The sequence below is a fragment of the Triturus cristatus genome, chromosome 10, assembly GCF_964204655.1.
Source record: "Triturus cristatus chromosome 10, aTriCri1.1, whole genome shotgun sequence".
NCBI lineage: Eukaryota > Metazoa > Chordata > Amphibia > Caudata > Salamandridae > Triturus > Triturus cristatus.
The window spans coordinates 239,025,726-239,048,579 of record NC_140593.1 but is presented as its reverse complement, the minus strand read 5'-3'; the positions used below and the strand labels follow the sequence as shown (position 1 = coordinate 239,048,579).

The window sequence follows — 22,854 nt, the reverse complement described above, 5'->3', positions numbered from 1 at the left end:
GGAAAACATTTGTCTACCGCTAATTTACGTTGCCTAAGCCTCTGTTCGCTTTCCTGCTCTTCCTCATTATCCCTAAACTGTATCGCAGCCTGCACCATCGACATACCTTGTGCACATTTATTTCGTTTCGCTAACTTAATTTCCTTTTGTTTAGATTCCTTTCGCCAAATGCGGAAGGAGTCGAACATTGCCGGCCGGGCTTTCTTTTTGAAGAGTCTGACTTCTAAATTATCTAAGATTTCCGTGTCGTAGCTACCATATTGGGGCCACTTTAGGACACCATCTTTCCTAGTATACCTAATCCATACCTCATTATACGTGATGGGGCCCACGCCGTGTTTCAAATAGAGCTCATAGTTCGGAGTTCCGATCGGAGGCACCGGACACGAGTCCTCCAATCGGGAATCCTTTTTACAACCATAACAAAATATCTTTCCAAGTCTGCTAAGACCAGGCATCTTCGCTCACTAGTCTAGCTTCAAACTTCAAGGGAATATCAGAAACGATAGCCTCGTGAATACACGAGTCCCTCGGCTTTGGGGCCTGCAGGTACCAAATCAAAGCGATCCCGAAGGATACCAAATCAAAGCGATCCCGAAGGATACCAAATCAAAACGATCCCGAAGGATACCAAAACAAACTGGGAGACGCTCCACTCATACTTAACTGAAATATCGATGACGTCGCCAGAAGACCCGTCTATCGTCTCTCTTTACAAATCATCAAAGGGCTCCAAGACAGGGCGACAGTCAGGGCAGCAGTCCCTCGTAGCCGTCGGAATGCGGGGAACTTCGCAGCAAAGACTTTCGGACCACAACGACATACAGGGGTCGATGAAGTGGTAGGCCTCCCTCCAGAATTTCCACACGAAGCTCCTCACGATCTTCAGGCTTGGACCGGTACCGCTGAAGTCGCCCCGAGTTGGGCGCCAACTGAAGAACTAGGATTTTAATCCCAGCGGTGCAGGGGACACGCCCTCAGTCTTCGGGTTCACCTGTCTTAGAGTACAGAGACACGGGATTCTTCTGGTGAAGTCAAAGATCATATTTATTAGCTGCAGCCAGTAACAGAGATCCTAGAAGTACAACACGGTGTATGTTCTCAGGAGACTGCTCAACATAATAGAGCGGAGCGTCGTCTTTTATGCCAAAAACCACATTCCTGGCTAGCATCAATTACTCACAAACTTGACCAATCAGAGAATGATATTTACAGAGGCATCACATAAAGACAAACCCACTTTCAGTTATCCAACCCACCGCCAATGACAAGGCATAAATCCAGCATTCATGCTCAAACAGGCCGGACGGGCCCATCATAAAAGACCTCAACCCAAATCAATAATTAGGCCATAAGGCCATAAAAGTAAGGAGCAGAAACAGATGAGGAGAAAGATAGAGGGGTGTGTGCGTGTGCCATAGAATCAATAATGTCCTGCTCTTTGATCTCTATCTGACTAGCTGCTTAACAAGGTACTGGCTCAACAAGTTTAGCCTCGGGCAACAGGGTCAGTTGACTCAGGTCAAACTGAAGTCAACACGAGCTCAAACTAAGGTGTATGCGTCCCTAGAGGCTCGCTTGGCCACAGTCATCCTGTAGTCGTTAGCCTATGTGAGGGCAACCACACAATGGCGGTTATAAACAAAATGGAACCCACGGGTGCAGACTAGATCGTTAAATACACAGTGAATCTATCGGTGTAGCATGACGAAAATGCTTACGCGTACCGCACTTGTTAGTCGCGGTTCGCTGATACCAAAATCATCACGATACGACAACCTTCATTAAATGGGTTCAGAATTCACGGAACCACACCTGCTCGAGGCCTCGCTGACATCTAGTTTCCCCCACTGTGGCCCTAAAGCCCGGGTGGGGCCTGCCGCCCAAGCCGGCTGCCTTAACTCTTCTGCTGAGGGCCTCTCACTGTACGCGAGAGTGGCCCCTCCCACTCACCTGGGTCTCTGCATTGGCCGACAGCCTATGCTCGGACGTGCAGGCCATCACTGCAGCATCCACAACCCCAGTAGCCTTACTCGATGGCTGCCTGGTCGCCGCCAGCAACCTGTCCTTCAGGAGGTCGAGTTGCCCAACTTCAGCCAGGAGGCACACTGCCTGTGCCACCCTCTCGTCACCTGCCAACAACATAAGGTAGGTGTCTATGATAAACTACCTACCTTCTACTCTTACGAGCCCTGCTAAGGATAAAAACTGCTAATGGTTGCCAGTCACCGTTCTACCACCCTAAAATTGTAGCTGGCAACCAAAATTGAGTGCCTATATATGTTGGCCTATATTATAGACCAAAGGTAGCCCAAATCCAACCACTTCTCCAAAGGTTCTGCGGGGCAGACCTCCCACCGGTCGGCTGTCCCCCAAAACCTCATTGATATCATCATGGTACATAGATGTGAAGTTAAGAATAGTCAATCTATACTTACCTTCATGACTCAATATTTAGGCTGCAAAATATTTGGTAACACAGTATTTTTATGCTCTATATTCTGACATACAATTTTCTGGTAATCAAATCTTTCTCTTTAATCCATCCCTTAGTTTTGACAATAGCTTAATGTTCTTCATGTGCCAAATGGGATTTATGTTAATTTTGGTAGTACTATTCTTGTTCCTATCAGGAGAAGCTTCTCTCAGGTTACTGAGAATTCTTAGTGCACATGATAGAGCGCTATCAGTATTGTTTGCGCTTTGGGGTGTTTGAGGAAGGGAGATCCAGAGTTTTTTTCTTGAGATCTGTGACGTTGCTTTCATCACCAGTTGAAGCGTTGGAATTTATTTCCTTTCTTTTGTACATCTTTTTTTCACCACAATGGCCACTCACCTGAATTCCCAGTACTGCAGTGGAAACAAAGATTGTTCATCACTTGCCCTTGAGGTTAATCCTTAGTCTCAGAAGAGATGACTGATACTGGTGACTAACCCTGGGTGCAAGGTGGGATGGAGAGAAAGAGAGAGAGAAAGAGAGACATAGTGATGTTTCTGGTGTAGCTGGAGCTTCTGTGAAAAGGATGGTGGTGGGTTGTAATCCTTCTGAGCAGGACCCCTCAGGCTCTAGTGGCAAGGCACACTCCTTCAGTCAAGAAATATACTATGCAACAAAAGCACAATCATTTCAGACAACCATACATGAATGCTTTACAGTTAGCCTGAAGTGTAAGTCATTAATGAAACATACCAAAGAAGAATTACTATAAGAAATTTGAGTCCATGTGAAGGGCCCTTGAGCCGGACCCCACTCCCATATTCCCTAATCTCTGCTCAGATGACTCTGAAATGTGCCCGCCCGAGCCTGGACCGTGCCTAGTGCCAGGAACCCTGGCTTCCCTGCCGCTTGCAAATGCACCTTTGCTGACCTCTGAGCCCTGAACCACAGACTCCACAACAACAACGACTGCTGCAGCATCTCTCCACGATCAATGGTATGACCTTTTTCCTGCTGGCACTGCCCCTTTTCCTGTAACACCGGAGCACCGCATGTCCGATGACCATCACCACACTGCCCACGACCGTTTCAAACAACTCCACTGCCTCCTGTTTAATGCACTATCACTCTGCGAGGTCACCACTGAGATCTGGAAACCATTGCCTCCCTCACCCCAACGTCATTTTCCTCACTGAGACCTGGTTCGACCCAGCATCCGCTCCCAACATCGCCTCAGCAACGCTCAGTGGCTACAGGATAGCTCACATAGACGGCATCAACAAGCGATGAGGTGGAATCACCATCATCCCCAAAGAAACTACCCACTGCACCATCACCACCACAGACAACACCACCCCTATCATGGAACATCTCAACTTCCAACTCCAAACCGACTGTAAAACCACCATCAGAGGCATCCTTGCCTACAGACCTTCAGGACCTCGCCCCGGTCTCTGCGATGCCATCCCCGAATTCATCACCCTGCTCGCCATTAGCTCTAAGCACTACATCTTCCTCAAGACCTCAACTTTCACCTCAACGACCAATCTTCTCAAAAGCATGAACAACATAGGCCTCACCCAACTGGTAACCGACCACACAGACATTGCGGGATAAACACTCAACCTCATCTCCTCAAACAGCGACAGAGTCAAGTACAGCCATGTCACAGAGCTCTCTTAGACAGACCACGCCATCATCCACTTCTCCATCACAGATTCCCCGGTACCGCCACCAAGCCGCACCTCACACTGCAGTTGGAAGAAAGTATGAGAAAGCCAGTGGACCGACGCCCTCAACACCTCCAACCCTGACAACGCAACTAACCTAGAACAGGCTGTCAATACCTTCTCTGCCTGGATCACAGATTGCACCAACAGAGACGCCCCTGTCAAGATGTCCTAACTCAAGATATCTTCCAAAAAGGCTACTGGGTACGCCACGGGACTGAGAACCACTAAACACAACTGCAAGCGATTTGAAAGGTATGAAAGATTTGAAAGAGATCTTTCTCCCACCTCGCCGCCAAGACCTGGAACACCCTCCCCACCCACCTACGGCAGACCCAAGACCTACTGACCTTCAGAAGACTCCTCAAGACCTGGCTCTTCGAGCAGTAGCAGCACCCCTCCACCCCCAGCGCCTTGAGACCCTCACGGGTAAGTAGTGCGCTTTACAAGTGATGATATGATTGATTGATTGATTGAATGGCGCACCAGCAAGGAACCCACAGATCGAGCTATATTCAAAACATCCCTCAACCAATCCCTTGTCGTTTTTGTAGGGACTTCTCTTTCTGATTCTGGTGCGAAGAGATCGTCCTGGTTCTGGGTTTTGAAGGCTGTTGTCTGCCTGATGTAGGGGCAGCCCTTTCTGGTAGCCACGCTGCTGCTGACAATGAAACGTTAAGGCAGACAGTGCGTTCCAGATCATGTCCCCAAGAGGAAAAAAACCCTGAAGGGAAAAAACCTCTGGTTGAAGCAGAGACTTTAGGAACGAAATTAAGCCAACAGAAACCCAAGGAGCAGAAGGAAGGAAGATTAGAACAGAAAGTTGGAAACAGGATCACAGGAAGGAATCCGAACAGGAAAAAAGAATCTGGCGGGGATTCAGAAAAGGAGCGAAGAAACACAAAGAGGAGCGAAGACACATCAACAGGAGTGAGGACACACCAGCAAAAGCGAGGAGTGTTTCAGCGCAAGGAGATAGACTATTCAGCCCCTTATATACCCATAGACAGGAAGGTATGCAAAAGGAAATGAGCAGCCACCATCTTGGTTTGGGAAACAGTAATGAAAATTATATGGAATGTCGCCATGTTAGAGCGGTGAAACACACCCTTTCCTGCGGCATTCTGGGAAGAAGACAAGCACTAAGATAGCCCCCAGGAAGAAGAATGTCTGCCAGCAAAACTAGGGAGACTGATGTCCTGCTCTCCCCCAGGCACCAGGTAAGAGCTCTGCGCTTTCTGCAATCAGTGCGGTATGCCGCAAAGGGAATCACGATTCTGAAGCTGGAACTGCAGTGCACCGCGATGCCATGAGAGCAACTGCAGACCGCACACGGTACCGCAGCAAGCCTAAGAAGCAGATGGGAGCATCGCAGGCCGAATTACAGCCCGCGGTGTGACACCAACTCCTGAAGGAGTTGAAAAGGAGCACCCTTGCTGACAGCATCAAAGGCAGTTCCAACCACAGCAAAGAACTCTTCAACATTGTCAGAGAATTCTCTAACCCCTCAGCCAGCAAAAAAATCATCACCCTTCCCAGGAACTCTGCGACACCCTCGCTGACTTCTTCAATGAAAAGATCTCCACCATCTAAGAAACTTCCTACCTCAACCCACCGCTGCTGACACCCTCAGCTGCCTCACTCCCACAGATGCAAACCCCGACCACCTGCTCACCACGAGACCAGCTCACCGCTCAAAATACCACAGCCATCAAGAACTCTGTCGTCAAAGCATATATCACCCTGCCACCTTCCCCAAAGAATGGAAATACGCAGAGGTCAAACTCCTTCTCAAGCAAATGTCCACTGACCCCAGCGAACTCAAGAACTACCGTTTCATCTCTCTGCTCCCCTTTCCCGCCAAAGGCCTCGAAAAAGACATCAGCCACCAACTCATGGAACACCTAGAGAACAATAATCTTCTGGACACCTTCCTATCCGGAGTCTGCACCAACCACAGCACTGAAATCGCCCTGATCGCTGCCACCCACGACATCAGATCCCTCCTTGACTGGGGAGAAACAGCGACACTGATCCTCCTCGGCTTCTCATCAAAGTTCAACATTATATCCCACCACACTCTTTACAAGAAGTTTCACCACATTGGTATCCAAGGAGACACCCTCAAATGAATCCTCTCCTTCCTCACTGGAAGAACCCAGAGAAACCACCTAGTACCTTTCAACTTGGAACCTTAGGACATTATCTGCAGTGTTCCTCAAGGCCTCATCTCTCAGCCCTATACTGTTCAACACCTCCATGACCCACTTGCACAACATCATCATAACACATATACTAAACATCATATCCTACACCAACGACACCCAGCTAATCCTCTCGCTATAAGAAAAGCCCTTCACCACAATGGCCAAGTTCTGCAGGTGCATGAAGACCGTCGGCAACTAGATGAAAAACAACAGCCTAAAACTCAACACAGACAAGTGCTGATCTTTGAGAACAACAACTTCCTGTGGAACGAGGCCTGGTGGCCTTCCGAACTTGGACCCACGCCTACTCTGACAGACCATGAGCACAGCCTTGGCATCATCCTAGACAGCAAGCTCTCCGTGAAAAGCCAGATCAACTCAGCTGCCTCCGTCTGCTTCCTCACTGTTTGCATGCTCCATATGATCTTCAAATGGCTCCCTGTCAAAACCAGACAAAGTGTCACCCAAGCCCTGGTCACCAGCCATCTGGACTACGGCAACGTACTCAACATAGGAATCACCTCACACCTCCTTAAAAGACTGCAGACCAAACAGAAATCAGCGGCCAGGCTCATTTTTGACCTCCCAAAGTGAACCACATCACCCCCACCTCAGGAAGCTTCACTGGTTCCCCATTCAGAAGAGATGTCAATTCAAGATGCTGATCCACATGTACAAAACCCTACACAACCAAGGACCAGCATACATCAACCACCACTTGAACTTACACCAACCCTATGGACACCTGCGCTCCCGTCTCCCTCTCCCTTGCCCACTCTTGCCGAATCCGCCTAAGCAACAGTGGAGGACGCTCCTTCTCCTTCCTCACTGCAAAGGCCTGGAACAACCTACCCCTTCACCTCTGGACCTCATCCTGTCTGTTGGAATTCAGAAAAGGACTCAAGACCTGGCTGTTCAATGGATCCCTTCCTAGCAACAGGGTTCTCACGGGTGATTAGCCGCACTTCACAAGTCCTGTTTCATTGATAGAAATCTTTAGCTGTCTTGTCTTTAATATTGTGATACGTTATACAACAAATTAAGGAGTTACAAGAGGGGCTGATGGCCTCCAGCTTCCAGGTGAAAAACTTTAGGTTATTCTTGTTGCAGACAGTGGGGCTTGGAACCCAAGGATGGTGCTGATGAGAGATACAGTTCTCTCTCAAGACGACTCGACAAGCCCAAGCAACTTTAAAAGCAATATGCCATGCAAGTGTTAGTCTGGAGGTTTCGCGAAGATTATTAAGTCTTTCCTGTCAATTAGAAGGCTGTCTCAGACAGGAAACTGGGGCAGAAAATAAAAGGTTGAGTAAACAAACAATTTAGGCATAGAAGCTGTTTGGAAGATTATGGAGTGTTTCCTGTCAATTAGGAGGCTGTCTCTGGCAGGAGACTGGGGCAGTAAATGGAGTCCTTTAATTGGTTGGCAAGGTTGTTGAAGCAATATACAGCAAACAAGCATATCAGGTAACCTCGAGGTCAGCAGAAAACAAGCTTGAAACCTGGGGTAGGAAATGGTGGCCTTTTATTAGCTGGCTTGGCTGCTGAGCAAATAAACAAGCAATTTTGTCAGGCAACCTTGAGGTCAGCAGGAAACAGAAGCGTTTAAGTGATCAGCATCACATGTTTGGTCAAACAGAAATTCCAAGCATTTGCACTTAGTTAAACAGATCTTGAAACAGCGAACTCAAACTAAAGTACATAGCATGCCTAAATAAAGTGAACAGCAAGGTTCATGGCACCTGTCCGTCTAGAAAACAGCGAAAAGTGCATTGCAGAGTATATGGCACCTGCTCAACTAGAAAACAGTGAAAAGTGCATAGCAGAGTACATGGCACTTGCCCAACTAGAAAACAGTGAAAATGGTTGGAAAGAAACATGACTGGCAGACTGGGGTATGACACTCACACTATCAATCAATTGATCACTTAATCTTTATTCGATTGCAATCATGATCATAAAACATAAAAGCAGAACAGATGAAAACATTGCCTCACGTCATAAAATTGCATAAATATCACACCCTTGCCAGATATCCTTAAAGAAAGAGCGCAGAAGGTCATATTTATTAGACAGCAATAACAGTCCTCTGCCTAGGTGAGATGAGAAATCCGTGGATTATGCAGTGACTGTAAGTAAAAGCTGCTCTAGTATACCGAATATTGACTTGTTTTTAAAAAGAAATTTACAAAATAACATAAAATACGAAGTGCTTTGCACAGAAAAACCGTCACAGGGACAGGCAGGTAGATTCTTGAAATAAGGGCCCTTTGTTGGAAAGGCCACAAGAAATCAAACCTTACCGAACCTAAGCCTGACCAACAAAAGCCTATAATGCTGATTTCCTACCCACATTAGGTATGAAGCGAGGCCAGGGTTATTCGGAACCTCTGCATATGCTTGGATGCTTTGCTTATTAGCCTCCCTCTGCAGTTCATGGTCCTCACAATCAGCTAAAAATGTAGACTTCAGTGTGGCGGCAAAACTTGCTTTGAGACTACCCAGTTCTAAAAATATTCGCCAAGGTCCAAACTCTGGGAGGTCTGATGGATGTACTTTAACAAAGGAATATCTAGACAATGATCCAATTACTAACATTCAGTAAGGATAGCCCTATTAAAAAGTGTCTGCTCCCTTGTCCAGACTCAGAGCCACAATAGCAACTGTTGGATTTTCATAATATCATCAATATGGGACAAACCCAGCTCCAAGTCTCAAATAAAGGAGCTAGTTCTGATGGGGACAGACAGTAACCCTTTGAGGAAGTCGCTCTCTACAGTTACCAATCCCCCTTGGTCGCCAGTGTCTCAAACCCATGCCCTATTAGATGCAACCACGCAGGACTTGGCCTTGTGAATGGCTATGAGTTCCTTTGCTGGTTTCTGTCCCAGTCTACTAGCAAAGTTAAAAACAGCCTCCACCATTTAAAAAAAAGGCTGCAGCCCTACTGATCTTCAAAGGTCTTCATGTAAGATGTTTATCAAAAAGGACCCCTAAGTAAATAAATGTGAGGATGGGACATACTTTGTCACCATTAATTATAAAGACAAGAATTTCCTTCCTTTTCGCCCCATAGACCATAACATGGGTTTTTTGACTGATTCACCCTTAGGTCGAGGCTTTCCATATATTTGCAAAATCCTACACATGAACAATCTACCCCAAGATCCACAAACTACTTCTCCAAGCCATTAATATAGCAAGAGAACAGAAATGGGACCATCACACATCCCTGGTGAACGTCCCTGGCCAGACTGAATGCTGCTGTAGTCTTCTACCTGCACCATATCTCATGCTAGCCGTTACCTCATGCATTTGCCTTACAAAATTGACTATCTACTGATCCACTCCCAAATTGGACAGGATGCGCCACAATGTGGATTTATTGACAGGTTCAAACGCGGAGCTCCAGTCTATAAATGCCAGATACAACCTGCCTTTCTTAACCGTAGTGTACTTGCCCATTAAAATGTAGAGATTGAGAGCCTGCTCCACTGTACCCAAGCTGGGCCTAAAACTAAACTGCAGCTCAGACAGAACATTATGATCCCTGGCCCATGACTGCAGTCATTCTAACAGAATTCTCCTCATGACGGGTCTGGTGGCTCAGTGGACTAATGTGTCTACTGCAAGAACCTGTGTTCAACCTCATGGTCACAGGTTCAAATCCCGGTGGGTTCACTAAGCCTTTCACCCATCTGAGGTCGATAAAATGAGTATCATTGAGTTGGGTAACAATAAACATCTGTTATTCAGCGCCAAGATACCCGTAGTGGTGAACGTGCGCTTTACAAATACATGTTATTTTATGACTTTAGCAATGGAGTTAATCAGCGAAATTGGCATAACAGTGAGGATCGCATTTAAGAGCCTTTTAAAATGTCGAGACTATTGTGGCATGGGCCCACAATTTGGGTGAGCCTATGGCTAAGAAAACATTGAGGACATTCATCAGGAGTGGATCCCACAACTCAGTGTTGGTCTTAAACAGGCCAATGGGGATCCTGTCGGGACTTGGAGCTTTTTTTAGCTGGGCAGCTATCTAATGCCATCAGAACCTCACTGAGGCCCTCATTACGATGGTTGGCTGGCCGCCATCGACAGGCCGTCAGTTGCGTCCTGCCCGCCATCTAGGGCATCAGTCAGACTGCTGCATTATACTGCATCCGGTCAGACATCAGAGAACCGCCGTAGGGATTAGGCTATCCCTTTCTGACTGCCTGTTCATGGCGGTCCCACTGCCATGATCAGGCAGACGGAAATGGACTTTGGGGGCAAAAACAGGGCCCCCATCCCCTCTAGGCCAAATGTAGTGCCCCCCCACATCTATGCATCGTGTGTCAGTCACCATATGGTGCCTGGCACACGGTGCGTGGATGTGCACAAAGTGTCTTTTTCTACTGCGGCTTGTGCTGCGCCCCTTTTCCTGGCCTGCAGCACAAGCTGCAGTAGAAAAGAGCACTTTACGGCCACCTGCACATCGGTCTTATCATAATAGGGCAGGTGGCACCGCTGACATATTGTCGGACGGTCACCTGCCGATACGACGACAGTTGGCGGTCCGGCTGACTGCAATAGTAATGAGGGCATAAGTTCAATCTTCTGACCAACCGATGGTGCTACCCTTGGCAACTGCTTTGAGGAAGACCCAGACGAGCTATTCACTGCCTTCCCGAGTATAGCTGTGGCCCTGACAACAGTGTCCACAAAAAGTTTCATAAAATGAGAAACACTGATGTAGGGAGAGGAAGACATTGATCCCCGAGTCTTTTCTGTCGGTGAAATAATTGCTGTCATGCTTCTCACTGGCATGAAGCAGAGAAATAACAGCTTCCTCCCTTATGGTAGTTTCCCACACTCTCAGGGTATACTCATAGAGGGTCCTGTACTCCAGCACATTCTCCTGATCTCTCAGGGTCTCTTTCAAGACCATCAGCAGCTGATTATGCTCTGCTGTACAGTCGTCACCATAAAACCATTTCATGGATCTCCCCATACCAGACCAGGAGAAGATTGTGTCCAGAACAGCAGATCCTATAAAAGCACTTGATTAGCTCCTTCGTGTTGTTCGAGGATTCACTTCTCAATCGATGATGGAAGGTTGGTTTGAAACTCACCCTCGTGAGAGTGCCACTAATGGCTTGGATCAGTGGTGACTTGAAGAACATTGCTATACAAGTATAATTAAAAATACCCCAACTCATAATCTGGATCTTGCTTCTTTCTCAATGTACGAGTATCTCCTTTAAGTGTCCATCAATGATTGACTTGGGTAAGCCGCTTAGTCCCACTCTTAATTGGATTGTTTTTGTAGCAGTACTGTTCCCAGGATTTTGAGGCTAGCATCAACTACAAAATCTGTTGGTTTCTGTTGATCAAAGTATCATATTTAGGTTGATGTAGCTACTGCTTCTTTGATGGTGTGGAATGCTTAATCTGAATCAGTCGCACATGTCCAAACAGTGCGTGCCCTTTCTTGGTAGTTTATCCAAAGGAGTAGTCAGTGTTGCAAGGTCTTTTATGAAGCAGCTGGACAAGTTCGTAATGTCATGGAAGTTTCTGATTTCAGACAAGAGTTGAAGGAGCTGGTGCAACTTTTATATATATATTTTACTTTAGATGGGTTGGTGCTATGCCAAGGTTTGCAGAATGATAGCTTTGGAATTTAATGTCTGATCAGAGAAAGTTGCACATCTGCAAGGTGAGGCGGTATTCTTTTAGACACTTGAATGCCGCTCTAATTCTGTTGTTGACGATGATGACTCCCTGATGTCCTACCAGGAGTGCTCTAATACATTTATGGAAGGCTTATGTAAAAAAAAACTGTCAAGCATGTTGATGGTAATGCCAAGAATACTTAATGGTGGCCTGAATTTAAGGTAATTTCTGAAACCTGTTTTGATCTATTGAACTCATCTACCTGGCTCACTTTGCCACTGGATTCAAGCAAGCCTGGCTGAAGACGGCTGAAATGCCAGAAACCGGTCCTAGGAAGCTTGTTTCCGGTCCAGGGAAGACATGGCTTGGCAGTTCGGACTGGACTGTTCCCATGAGGCACAGGGTCAGACTGATTTGCATATGGCCATGTCTGAACTGGGGTGGCAGAGTGGGCTAAAGAACGGTGATGGATTAAACCCAGATCAGTTGACTGGAGGTGAATGCTTGCAATGTTCAACACTCCGTCCATCATTTCCTTTGGTTTTGCTTTGTTCGCCATAAGTTGGCAGGGTATGCTCAGACGTGAGTCCCTTGCTCACTTTGCCACTGGATTCAAGCAAGCCTGGCTGAAGACGGCTGAAATGCCAGAAACCGTTCCTAGGAAGCTTGTTTCCGGTCCAGGGAAAACATGGCTTGGCAATTCGGGCTGGACTGTTCCCATGAGGTACAGGGTCAGACTGATTTGCATATGGCCATGTCTGAACTGGAGTGGCAGAGTGGGCTAAAGAACGGTGATGGATTAAACCCAGATCAGTTGACTGGAGGTGAGGGCTTGCAATGTTCAACACTCCGTCCATCATTTCCTTTGGTTTTGCTTTGTTCGCCATAAGTTGGCAGGGTATGCTCAGACGTGAGTCCCTTGCTCACTTTGCCACTGGATTCAAGCAAGCCTGGCTGAAGACGGCTGAAATGCCAGAAACCGGTCCTAGGAAGCTTGTTGCCGGTCCAGGGAAGACATGGCTTGGCAGTTCGGGCTGGACTGTTCCCATGAGGCACAGGGTCAGACAGATTTGCATATGGCCATGTCTGAACTGGGGTGACAGAGTGGGCTAAAGAACGGTGATGGATTAAACCCAGATCAGTTGACTGGGGGTGAGTGCTTGCAATATTCAACACTCCGTCCATCATTTCCTTTGGTTTTGCTTTGTTCGCCATAAGTTGGCAGGGTATGCTCAGACGTGAGTCCCTTGCTCACTTTGCTACTGGATTCAAGCAAGCCTGGCTGAAGACGGCTGAAATGCCAGAAACCGGTCCTAGGAAGCTTGTTTCCGGTCCAGGGAAGACATGGCTTGGCAGTTCCGGCTGGACTGTTCCCATGAGGCACAGGGTCAGACTGATTTGCATATGGCCATGTCTGAACTGGGGTGGCAGAGTGGGCTAAAGAACGGTGATGGATTAAACCCAGATTAGTTGACTGGAGGTGAGTGCTTGCAATGTTCAACACTCCGTCCATCATTTCCTTTGGTTTTGCTTCAGCAGGGGCGGCTGTTGACATTTGAAGGTGGGGGGCATGGAGGTCCGAGTTGTGTGCCCGGTGGTGGGAGGGGGGAGGGGGCTCGGGAGGGTTCAACTGAGTTCTGCCAAACAGAAACAATGCCTGATGCCTCCTTTCGGCAGCCAAAGCTCCACTACGCACAAGCACATTTCTATAAATTAAACCACCCATCAAACAGGACGCGGGGTGATTAAAAAGTGTCTCCAGCTATTTTATATATTAATATGAGCAGGCGGGGGGCTAATGTTTTTTAAAATTGTACTGTCAGCGCACGAGATGCTCCATAAAAGCTAGGAAGGCGCGCGCAGGCGTGGAACGTTTCTCCTTAAATTAGAAGAGTAGACAACGTGCCACGATGCCACAGAATTTGACTCCTGGCTGGATCGACGGGGACGTGGCACAGACAACTAGTCTATGGTATGACATCCTACGAGATAGTGTAAGTACTTGTACATTTGCACTGCAGGTTGTGCGTTTGCTGCACAAAGCTGCGTAGAATGTGAAATTGTGAATATCGTTCATCCCAGTTCCAACAGGCCAGACTTGTTACCAAATTGTACCTTTACCATTTCATAGTCCTTATATAACAGGCGGATAAGTAAAGTCAGGAGAACAGGCAACCGCAATTGCCTTTGAAATGTAAAAACGATTGGCAAAGCTAATAATCCAGGCAGGGAGGGAAGCCTGGAACGCGCGCGCTTTTTGCCAAGTTTCAACTCTGCAATTTATTATTATATAGGTAGCCCAGATAATAAAGAAAGCAGACACTTACTCCAGCTGAATTATGGATCGCCATTCCCCAAGGCTCGAGGATGACTGCATGTGGGAGGCAGGAGAGCGAGAGTGTTCTGTAGTGCTCTGCTGTGACTGGCCGGTGCGGTGTCGGTCCTGAGCAATGCACAAGCTCCCGCCTCCCATTGTCCAATCAGGAGGCCTGGGACTAGCGCGAAGGCAAGGGGAGTGCTCCGGTTGTTGCCACCCACTGCCCTGCCCCTTGCCATTGATTTCAAAGGCGCGCTGCTAAAGACGCCTGGGGCGCAGCATAGGCACACCATTTGAAACCAGGCATTTTCCTCTTTCTTTAGCCACTCCCTTCATGATGACCACTCTTTCCGCATGTGCTTCCAGGGCGAGCAGTATTCCTCGCCCCGGCCAGCACATGCGCAGGAGGTCTCTGACCTGCTGTGACCTCGTCGTGGTCCCTTGAAGAAAAGCAGAAAACAAAACCGAGTCAGACAGAATTTACTTTGTGATCGACACACGGGGCAGTGAGCACTTCATTTGAGGCTGCTGCATTGCGTGTGGTGTCTCTCTTGTCTTCCCCCCCGATCCTCGTCCCGAGGCTAGTGAGGCAACACCCCATTCGCCCCTATGCACCAGCCGCCACCCTTCAGCAGTAGGCGTCATGTGTGTCTCTGTTATATGATTTCTCAATTCAACCTCACATAAATATTGATGCAAATAGCATATTACTGTTTTCAGTTTCTGGTGACTGCAGTGGGTGAATGCCCTGGCATAGGTTACATGGTATATATAATCCATGTGCTGAATGAAAGGCGATCATTTTGGCTTTCAAGCAGCCTATACCTGAAAATACAATTTTATACCAACTAAACAATTCATCAAGTTTGCATCTTTGAATACTCTTTGGGAAATGGATAAGCTTCAAGTGCGCAACTGTCATGGGATGTATGAGAGTGGCAGAAATGGGGAGTCAGGAATATATAAATGACAGGTTTCATGATAGATTAATGCACGGCAGGCCCCTTCGAGGTTCTACAGGGGAGGTCTTCCCAAATGTAGGAATCCCCACTTTTTTGTGGTGCAATTTTGTTTTCGATGGGGCTTGCTGAACTGAATGTTTGGCATTAATTCAAAGGTTGCTGTCCTCTCAACAAGAATATGGCCCTATATTGTGATTTGGTTGGAGTTTCCGATGTGCAGTCTTGTTTATCATGCCAAAGTTATAAGTGTATCAGTTGGACGTGATGTTATAGTTTACTGCATTTGGTTGTGTTTGAGGGAAGTAGCATTGGGTTGAATTGTAGATTGATTAACCTTTCCACACATTGAGCATTTGTTCCCATTTGCAGGACATGAGCATTTCTGGCCTTTTATAGGACATTTGGCAGTGCAGCAATATGAATTGTTGCAGGGTCCTCAGTTTGTGTGGCAGTTTGTTCTGTGATTGATTACAGATTTTAATGATGACTTTGGCTAAGCGTTCAATAGGGGCAGTCAGGATTGTTTTCTTCAGCGTGATTGATTTTCAAGGTGCTTCCATTAGAGGCAAACGACCTTTACAACGCGGTTGTTACACCGCGGTACATTTACATCGCGGTGAATACAGCGCAAGTCGTTACAGCGACTTGCGCTGGATGGAGCTATACACTAAGGAATACTATGATTTACTATTCCAACACCTCCACTCTTACCATAGAAGCGGACAGCTCATCACCCCGCCCTGCTCATAGATACAGCGCACACCGGCCCTTACCAAGGTGGCCCGTGCAGCTCGGACTACCACCCTACACTTCCGTTTCCTCACCCAGGAATGTGGACTCATGTCCTGAAGAAGTTCATTTTCATGAACGAAACGCATGGCTCGCAATTGTTTGAAAATAAAGGATTATTCAAGACTTCAATATCATAAGACTCATTGACTAATTGACTACCACTTGTCTCAATACCGAGCGGTGCACCACTCCAAAGGTTTGACTACCTCCACTACTGTTACATAGGCTGGAGTTGGAATAGTAAATCATACTATTCCTAAGTCCAGCGTCCTCCAGCGCAAGTCGTTGTAACGACTTGCGTTGTAATAACTGTGATATAAGGTACCGCGATGTAAATCATTGCGTTGTAACGTCACATATTCTCCATTAGATTATATGTCGTCAGCAGCTGGTGACATATGGCATTTTGGCTGAAGCCTTCAACTATGTGCAGTCTTACTTATCCAGCACAAGTCATGAATGACAGCTTATTGTTTGTCATCATCAATGCCTTAAGTATCAGTCTGTTAGAGACTTTATATTCCGCTGCCCTTTTCATTTGTTGATGATAGTGGTATTGGGTTTAATTGACTTACATATTTTTTTTAATAAATAATCTTTCTGCCTATCGAATATTTCTTCTATTTTGCTGGGCTTTTGATGGTGGGTAATGAGCATTTCCGTGGTTGTTTAAACGCTTAATGATGATGTTAACTATGGGTTCTTTAGGTTTAGGCTTATGAGTCACTTTGGCCACGACTGGATCCAAGTTGCTGGAAAGTACTTCTAAAAGGCACTAAAAAATACATTACGATTCAGAACGGATAACATGCTTAATAAGTAGCAAATATTTACAGTTATAAACAGAATACCATATGGAAGGTATTAGTGCAATTTAAGTGTCTTTGGGGGCTTGCTCTGCTGGCATTTAGAGGGTAATGCTGAAACAAGCAATTTTATTGCTGGATGGCACAGTGTGGCAAGATTGGCTGATGAAAAGTCCATTAGATTTTCTTCTCTGGTCCAGAGGCTAGGGAAATGAGATTGCTCCCCATTACGCAGTAACATAAGAAATAATTTGATTTGCTGACAATCCATAATGAATGTGATCTATTGCATCTTGTTGATAATTCTTTCAATTGCTTTATTCCTATCCCAAAAATAAGTTGTTACTTGAATTGAATACTGTAAGCCTATTGGAAATGTAATGTTTATTTCAGTTTGTACCTTTGTATTATAGATTTTTCAAGATGTGTGGAATTTGGGCTCTCTTTGGCAGTGATGAATGCCTATCTGTCCAGTGCCTTAGTGCTATGAAGATTTCACACAGAGGTCCTGATGCTTTTCGGTTTGAAAATGTCAATGGGTACACCAACTGCTGCTTTGGATTTCACCGTCTGGCTATTGTTGATCAGTTGTATGGCATGCAGCCAATCCGAGTGAAGAAATTTCCTTACTTGTGGCTCGTGTACAATGGGGAAATCTACAACTTCAAACAGGTGAAACATTTTAACACAATTATTTTGTTTCAGCGTGTTATGTCATGAAGACTTTATGTCTGATGGGAAATCAAGCAGAGAAAGATGGTGGCATCTTGAGGATGGAGGTCAGATGATCCCTAACTAGTCCACCCTTCTCGCATATTCCTGTCTAAATACATGTGTAAATGGTCCTCTGATTACTGACTTGTTCTACTAATAGTGAAATAGTGAAACCTGAGTTTCTGTAAGTGGTAAATACCTCTAAGGACAGAAGGATCCAAAGTCAAATAAGCATAAATGGTGCAAAAGATGCAAAATGGCTGCCACAGCATTTTCTTGACATGTCAATGAGAGCTCAGACATGGGCAGTACCACATGCAGTTTGCAAATGTAAACCTCAGTCTTGGATTTGTTAAGCTGCTTGCAGAAACTGAATTTTCAATAAGAAATTCAAATGACACATCAAGCTTTCATTAGTATGAATGCTATAGAAAACCCCAAAGACTATTATTTTTTTTACATTTATTTCAGTAATTGTCTTACTACCTACAATGCTCCTGCCAGTAAAGACCAGGATTTGCTGGACCTGGTAGTATTTAGGTTATTGTAAAATAATACCCATTTCCACAAAGCCATTTTTCTGAAAGATCTGGTATCAGGCCAGTTCTTCAAGGCCTTTGCAAATTAAGGGCAAACGAACTAACTTTCTGATAATTATTTATTTTAATGCTGGAACCACAGAATCCAGAAACTAGTGCAAGCTCACTGATTTGCTCAATAACTCCTATTTGGCAAGAAGCTAGTGTTGGGATAGAAAAGTCCCTCGCCTTGTGATGGATGTGCCCAAGATGCAATGATATTTGGATCCCTGGAGCTGGTTTTGTTTAATGATGGTTGAACACAGATCATGCGTATGTGCCACAACATAGACCTGTCTCAGGGATTGCAGCCTTGTTGGACCGCATGGGGTGGCCAAAGCACTCTCCTCATGGCTGTGAAAGAATACTGCCTTTACCAGAAGCTGAGTGGAACAAGTGCAGTGGTGGCAGCATACCATGTCGTGATCAGTAGCATTACATACTAACTTGATGTAGGCCAAGGGTGAGTTAAGCACACTACCGCTAAACTTTACTTGAGTGGACTTGTAGGCCTTTTCACTGGTGTCACTGGAGTGAGGCCTACAAGTCCACTCAAATAAAGTTTAGCGGCAGTGTGCTTAACTCACCCTTGGCCTACATCAAGTTAGTATGTAGTGCTTTGCAGCATGTATGCAGTTGTATGTGTTTGCTGGATGTGTTTGTGCCTGACAGTGGATCAATACATTGAAGACTCTGGATTCCATTTTGGGAGACCCTGGGATGATTGCAGGAGCTTGGGGAGGTAATGGTGCCCTCCAGACAGATTTATCGATTGCTATATTCCTGTGAGCTGGGTGGGACACACAATGGAGAAATGAAGAGCCAGGTTTTTCGGTATACTCAAAACGCAGCTTGTGATTCTGAGAGTGGAAAGGGGCCTGGGTACATTTTAGAAGGTGATAGGTTTGATCTGAGAATCATAAAGGGTAGAGCTGGGGGCTTTTGAAAACTCTTTGAGGCACATATCACTCTGGTTGACATCCAGGGATAAGCCTTTAGTTCCTCCCTGGCCACAGATATGGAGTTGCTTCTGTTATGACTGACTACTTTTGGAGGAAGGGAAGGACTTGGGAGTGGGCACTTCAAAGGAAAGCAGACCACCCAGCAGAAAACTTTCAATTCTCAGACACTAAATCCAATTTCTTTGTCTGGAAATGTACTATCAGAAATGGGAGCTTCAGGCCTCCAAAATTGTCAACTGACAAGCAAACAGTATGGCTGTTTGTTGAGGAGGAGAAGCTCTGCAAGACCTTTACCTGTGAGCTGGACTGGTGACTAATGTCTGCCAGCCCCCCAGCTTGGTGAGGGGACATTACCCAGGAAAATCCAAGATCGCCTGCACTGGAGCTTGGAGCACTTGTGCCTGTCTGCTTGCCAAGTCCAGTATGCCCTGTGACGAAGAAGAGAGCGCTTGGAGGGAGTGAGGTCCAGTGGGAGATCCTTATCAAGTGGATCCCCATTACGAGATGTGAGGGAGCAGCTGCTGCACGATGTGCAGGCTAAAATCGGTGACCATTCATGCCGAAGGGGCCGCTGTGAAGAGTAAATTCCTACCATGCCAATCAGACCGTAGCCCATGTACGGAGTAAAGTTGGCAGTCCTGTTTGTCAGAGGAGGCTGCCATGAAGAGTGCATTACTGCCATGCCAATATGGCTTTTGCCATTTTGTGAAGTATAGTCAGTACCCTGTATGCCAGAAAGGAGCGCCATGAAGAGTGCATTACTGCCATGCCGATCGGGCGTGGCCAGTCTATGGGGTAAAGTCGGCAAACCATATACCAGAGGCGACTTTTGTGAAGAGTGCATTACTGTTTTGTCAATAGTGCCATAGCCTGTATGGTGAGTAAACCGGTGACCCTGGATGCTAGAGCAGCTGTCATGAAGAGCAAGGATCGTCACCTTGTTTTGCTAATGCTAAGAGGGAAGGCAACTGTGGCGACCTGCAAGTGCCAATTGTCCCAACTTAAGCATCCGAACCTAAGCAATCATCCCCCTACATGTGAGAGAGGTTGAAGGAACTTACTGCATCATCTGAGGGAGTACAGCAATGACCAGCTGCTGCCCCTGCAAATTCCAGAGCACTACTCACTGCTAGAAGCCTCTGCAGACCTCTGCAACTTCCAAGTGTGGAATGCTGCCAGGGACTCCGATAGAGCAACCTGGGCGGGAGCGGATCACAGGGCAAAAGGTCCCAGAGGCAATTGTTCTGCCTCGCAGCTCCGCCGGTGCTGAAACTCTTTAGAAGAGTCAGAGTGGGATGCCTATGTCCCAGACTTCTAGTGGGGCCTAACGTGAATGTAGCCTATTGTGAATAGGGAGGAGCCACCACCGAAACAGAGATGAAATCGGGAAGTGGGATTCTGTGTCCTGACTATTTAACACTAGAGTACTGACCTTAGGAGAACTGTGTGTGTTATTTGTGTATGTAGTATTTTTCTTTGTGTTTGTTCATAAATACTCTTTTACTCATAAAAGCAAATATTTTACTGGACAATCATTTAGTGCTGCTACTGAACGTATTTTAAGTTGGACCCTGTGTTCATCCCCTGCATCTACCTCTATTCCGAGAAGCCTTGAATTGCTTGAGTCACACTACTACTGAAAGTCAAGTGCTTAAGGGGAACTTGGCACTGTTGCTCAGGACCCATAGTAGATCTGGCCTTGGGACAGCAAGAGTAAAAGGCCTAAAACCCCATGGTAGGTTCGAGTAGCTCCTGCTGGTCCAGTGACCCTCTGAAAGGGGTTCTAACAGATAGCAAGCTTGAATAGCAAAGGCACAAGCCGAGCAGGCACTAATTTTTACTATCCCAGAGAAATTTAATACAATACATGGATACTGTTTAACCAACAATGTTAAAATTGACAAGCCGAAATACGTGATGGCTAGAATGCATTGTAAAAGTGTTTTCGGAATGATTCTCTATTCAGCTCCCAATAGACATAATCATTTATCAAAGGAAAAAATAGGTTTGGGAATCAGTGGCAAGCTCTTAAACTTGGAGTTGCAATTATGATTAGCTGATATTACCTTAATTTATTAGAAGATAGTGGGCAGTAGCATTTCTTGTCTTGCTTGCAGTTTCAAAAGTTGTTTTGATATTGGTTATCATTTTTGAATGATTATTTATTACGATGATCGATTTTCATATCCGACCACTATATCTCAAGAGCCTCATTTTTCGGCAGATAACCGGCAATGTGAGGACATCATTGCTTGAGTGTTCCAAATATTAGATTCATTCTCTAACTATTTTACTGTTGATTCCCAATTTTTGTGAATATGTGGTAAAGATGATGATGATTATAATTTATTTTATGCTTGTATTTAAGCTTATAGGCTTATGGAGGCAATATTGTCACTATTAAAAGTATGTTTATTTTAGATTTATTTGCATCAAAGTAAGTTCAGCAATGCGACGGGAACTGAAGCTGTTTAATAATTGTGAGTTAAAAATGGGGGTCTCTAACTGGTAGTGGTATACACCCTGTCCAAATAGGGACACTTCCTTCTAGTCAAGATGAGTAAAGTAAACACCTGAGTTTGCTTGTGCTCACCCTCTGGTAGCTTGGCACAGAGCAGTCAGGCTAAACTATAACGGGAATGTGTAAAGCATTTCATTTGTATGTAACTCACAGTAACACAGTGAAAACACCACAAATGGACACCACACCAGTTTAGAAAAATTAAGTATTTTTATCTAAACCAAGCAAGACCAGAATGACAAAAATCCAACATACCGATATCAAAATAACACTTGTAAAAGTTCCTTGCAAAAAATTGCTCTCAGAAGACAATAGCTCCAACTGGGGCTATCTCGACATCTTGACAGGTACAAATACCAAAGTACGGCGCTGACCGCAAGGTGCGTGGGCCAGCAACGAAGTCACAACAGACCTAGAGAGAGAGAATTAGTACCTTTTGTGATGATCCAAACAACTGCGTCGCACGGCGTCAGGTAGGTGATGCGGTACCTGTGCCAGGTGGCATTGGTTCCTTACTGCTACATGGAGGTGAAGCGTTTGTATCCTTACTGCTATGAAGGGGAGGTGTGGCGTCGATTACTTACTGTTGTAGGGGAGGTGAGGCGTTGGTGCCTTGCTGCCACAGGTGAGGTGTCGCGTCTGTATCTTTACTGCTACGCATGGGTGGTGAGGCGTCGATTCCTTAGTGTGCAGGGTAGGTGATGCGGCGCCGGCATGTTGGTTCCTTACAACGGTGCGGAGACGGGCATTATAATCCATGTCTGTTATCGACTATGCAATGGTGTGCTGGAGGCTGTGGCGTTGGGCGGTGTTTCATGTGGTCTATGAATGGTGCCCTTAGCTCAGGTGCAGGAAGTTGCCTCAATGACTGTGTTGATGCAGGAAAGGCGTTGGCAGACATCGGGGCTGTGGTGTTGTCGTGGTCGGTGCTGTGCTCACCCACCTTCAGTGGACCAGAACTAGGCGTGGTGCCACTAGGCAGGTCAGAACTCCCAGCAGTGAAGTTCAGGGATGTTTCAAGTGAAGTCTTTGAGTGCCTGAGATTTCAGAACATGAGGCAAGCTCTACTTCAAGCCGTTGGAGATCTTCTCCAGCAGGATTCACAGCAAAGCTGAGTCTTTGTCCACTTTCAGGTAGAAATAAGCAACTGCAGGCCCACCCTGCAAAGCA

General features: G+C 46.1%; 1 protein-coding gene across 1 annotated transcript in view; it reads left to right on the top strand.

Moving 5' to 3' along the window:
- ASNS (asparagine synthetase (glutamine-hydrolyzing)) overlaps window positions 1–22,854 on the top strand; it is a 245,567-nt gene that overhangs the window by 23,085 nt on the left and 199,628 nt on the right. Inside the window, exon 2 of the mRNA XM_085630875.1 lies at window positions 17,323–17,581. Coding sequence (XP_085487001.1) covers window positions 17,323–17,581 — 259 coding nt within the window. The remainder of the gene's footprint in view (window positions 1–17,322; window positions 17,582–22,854) is intronic.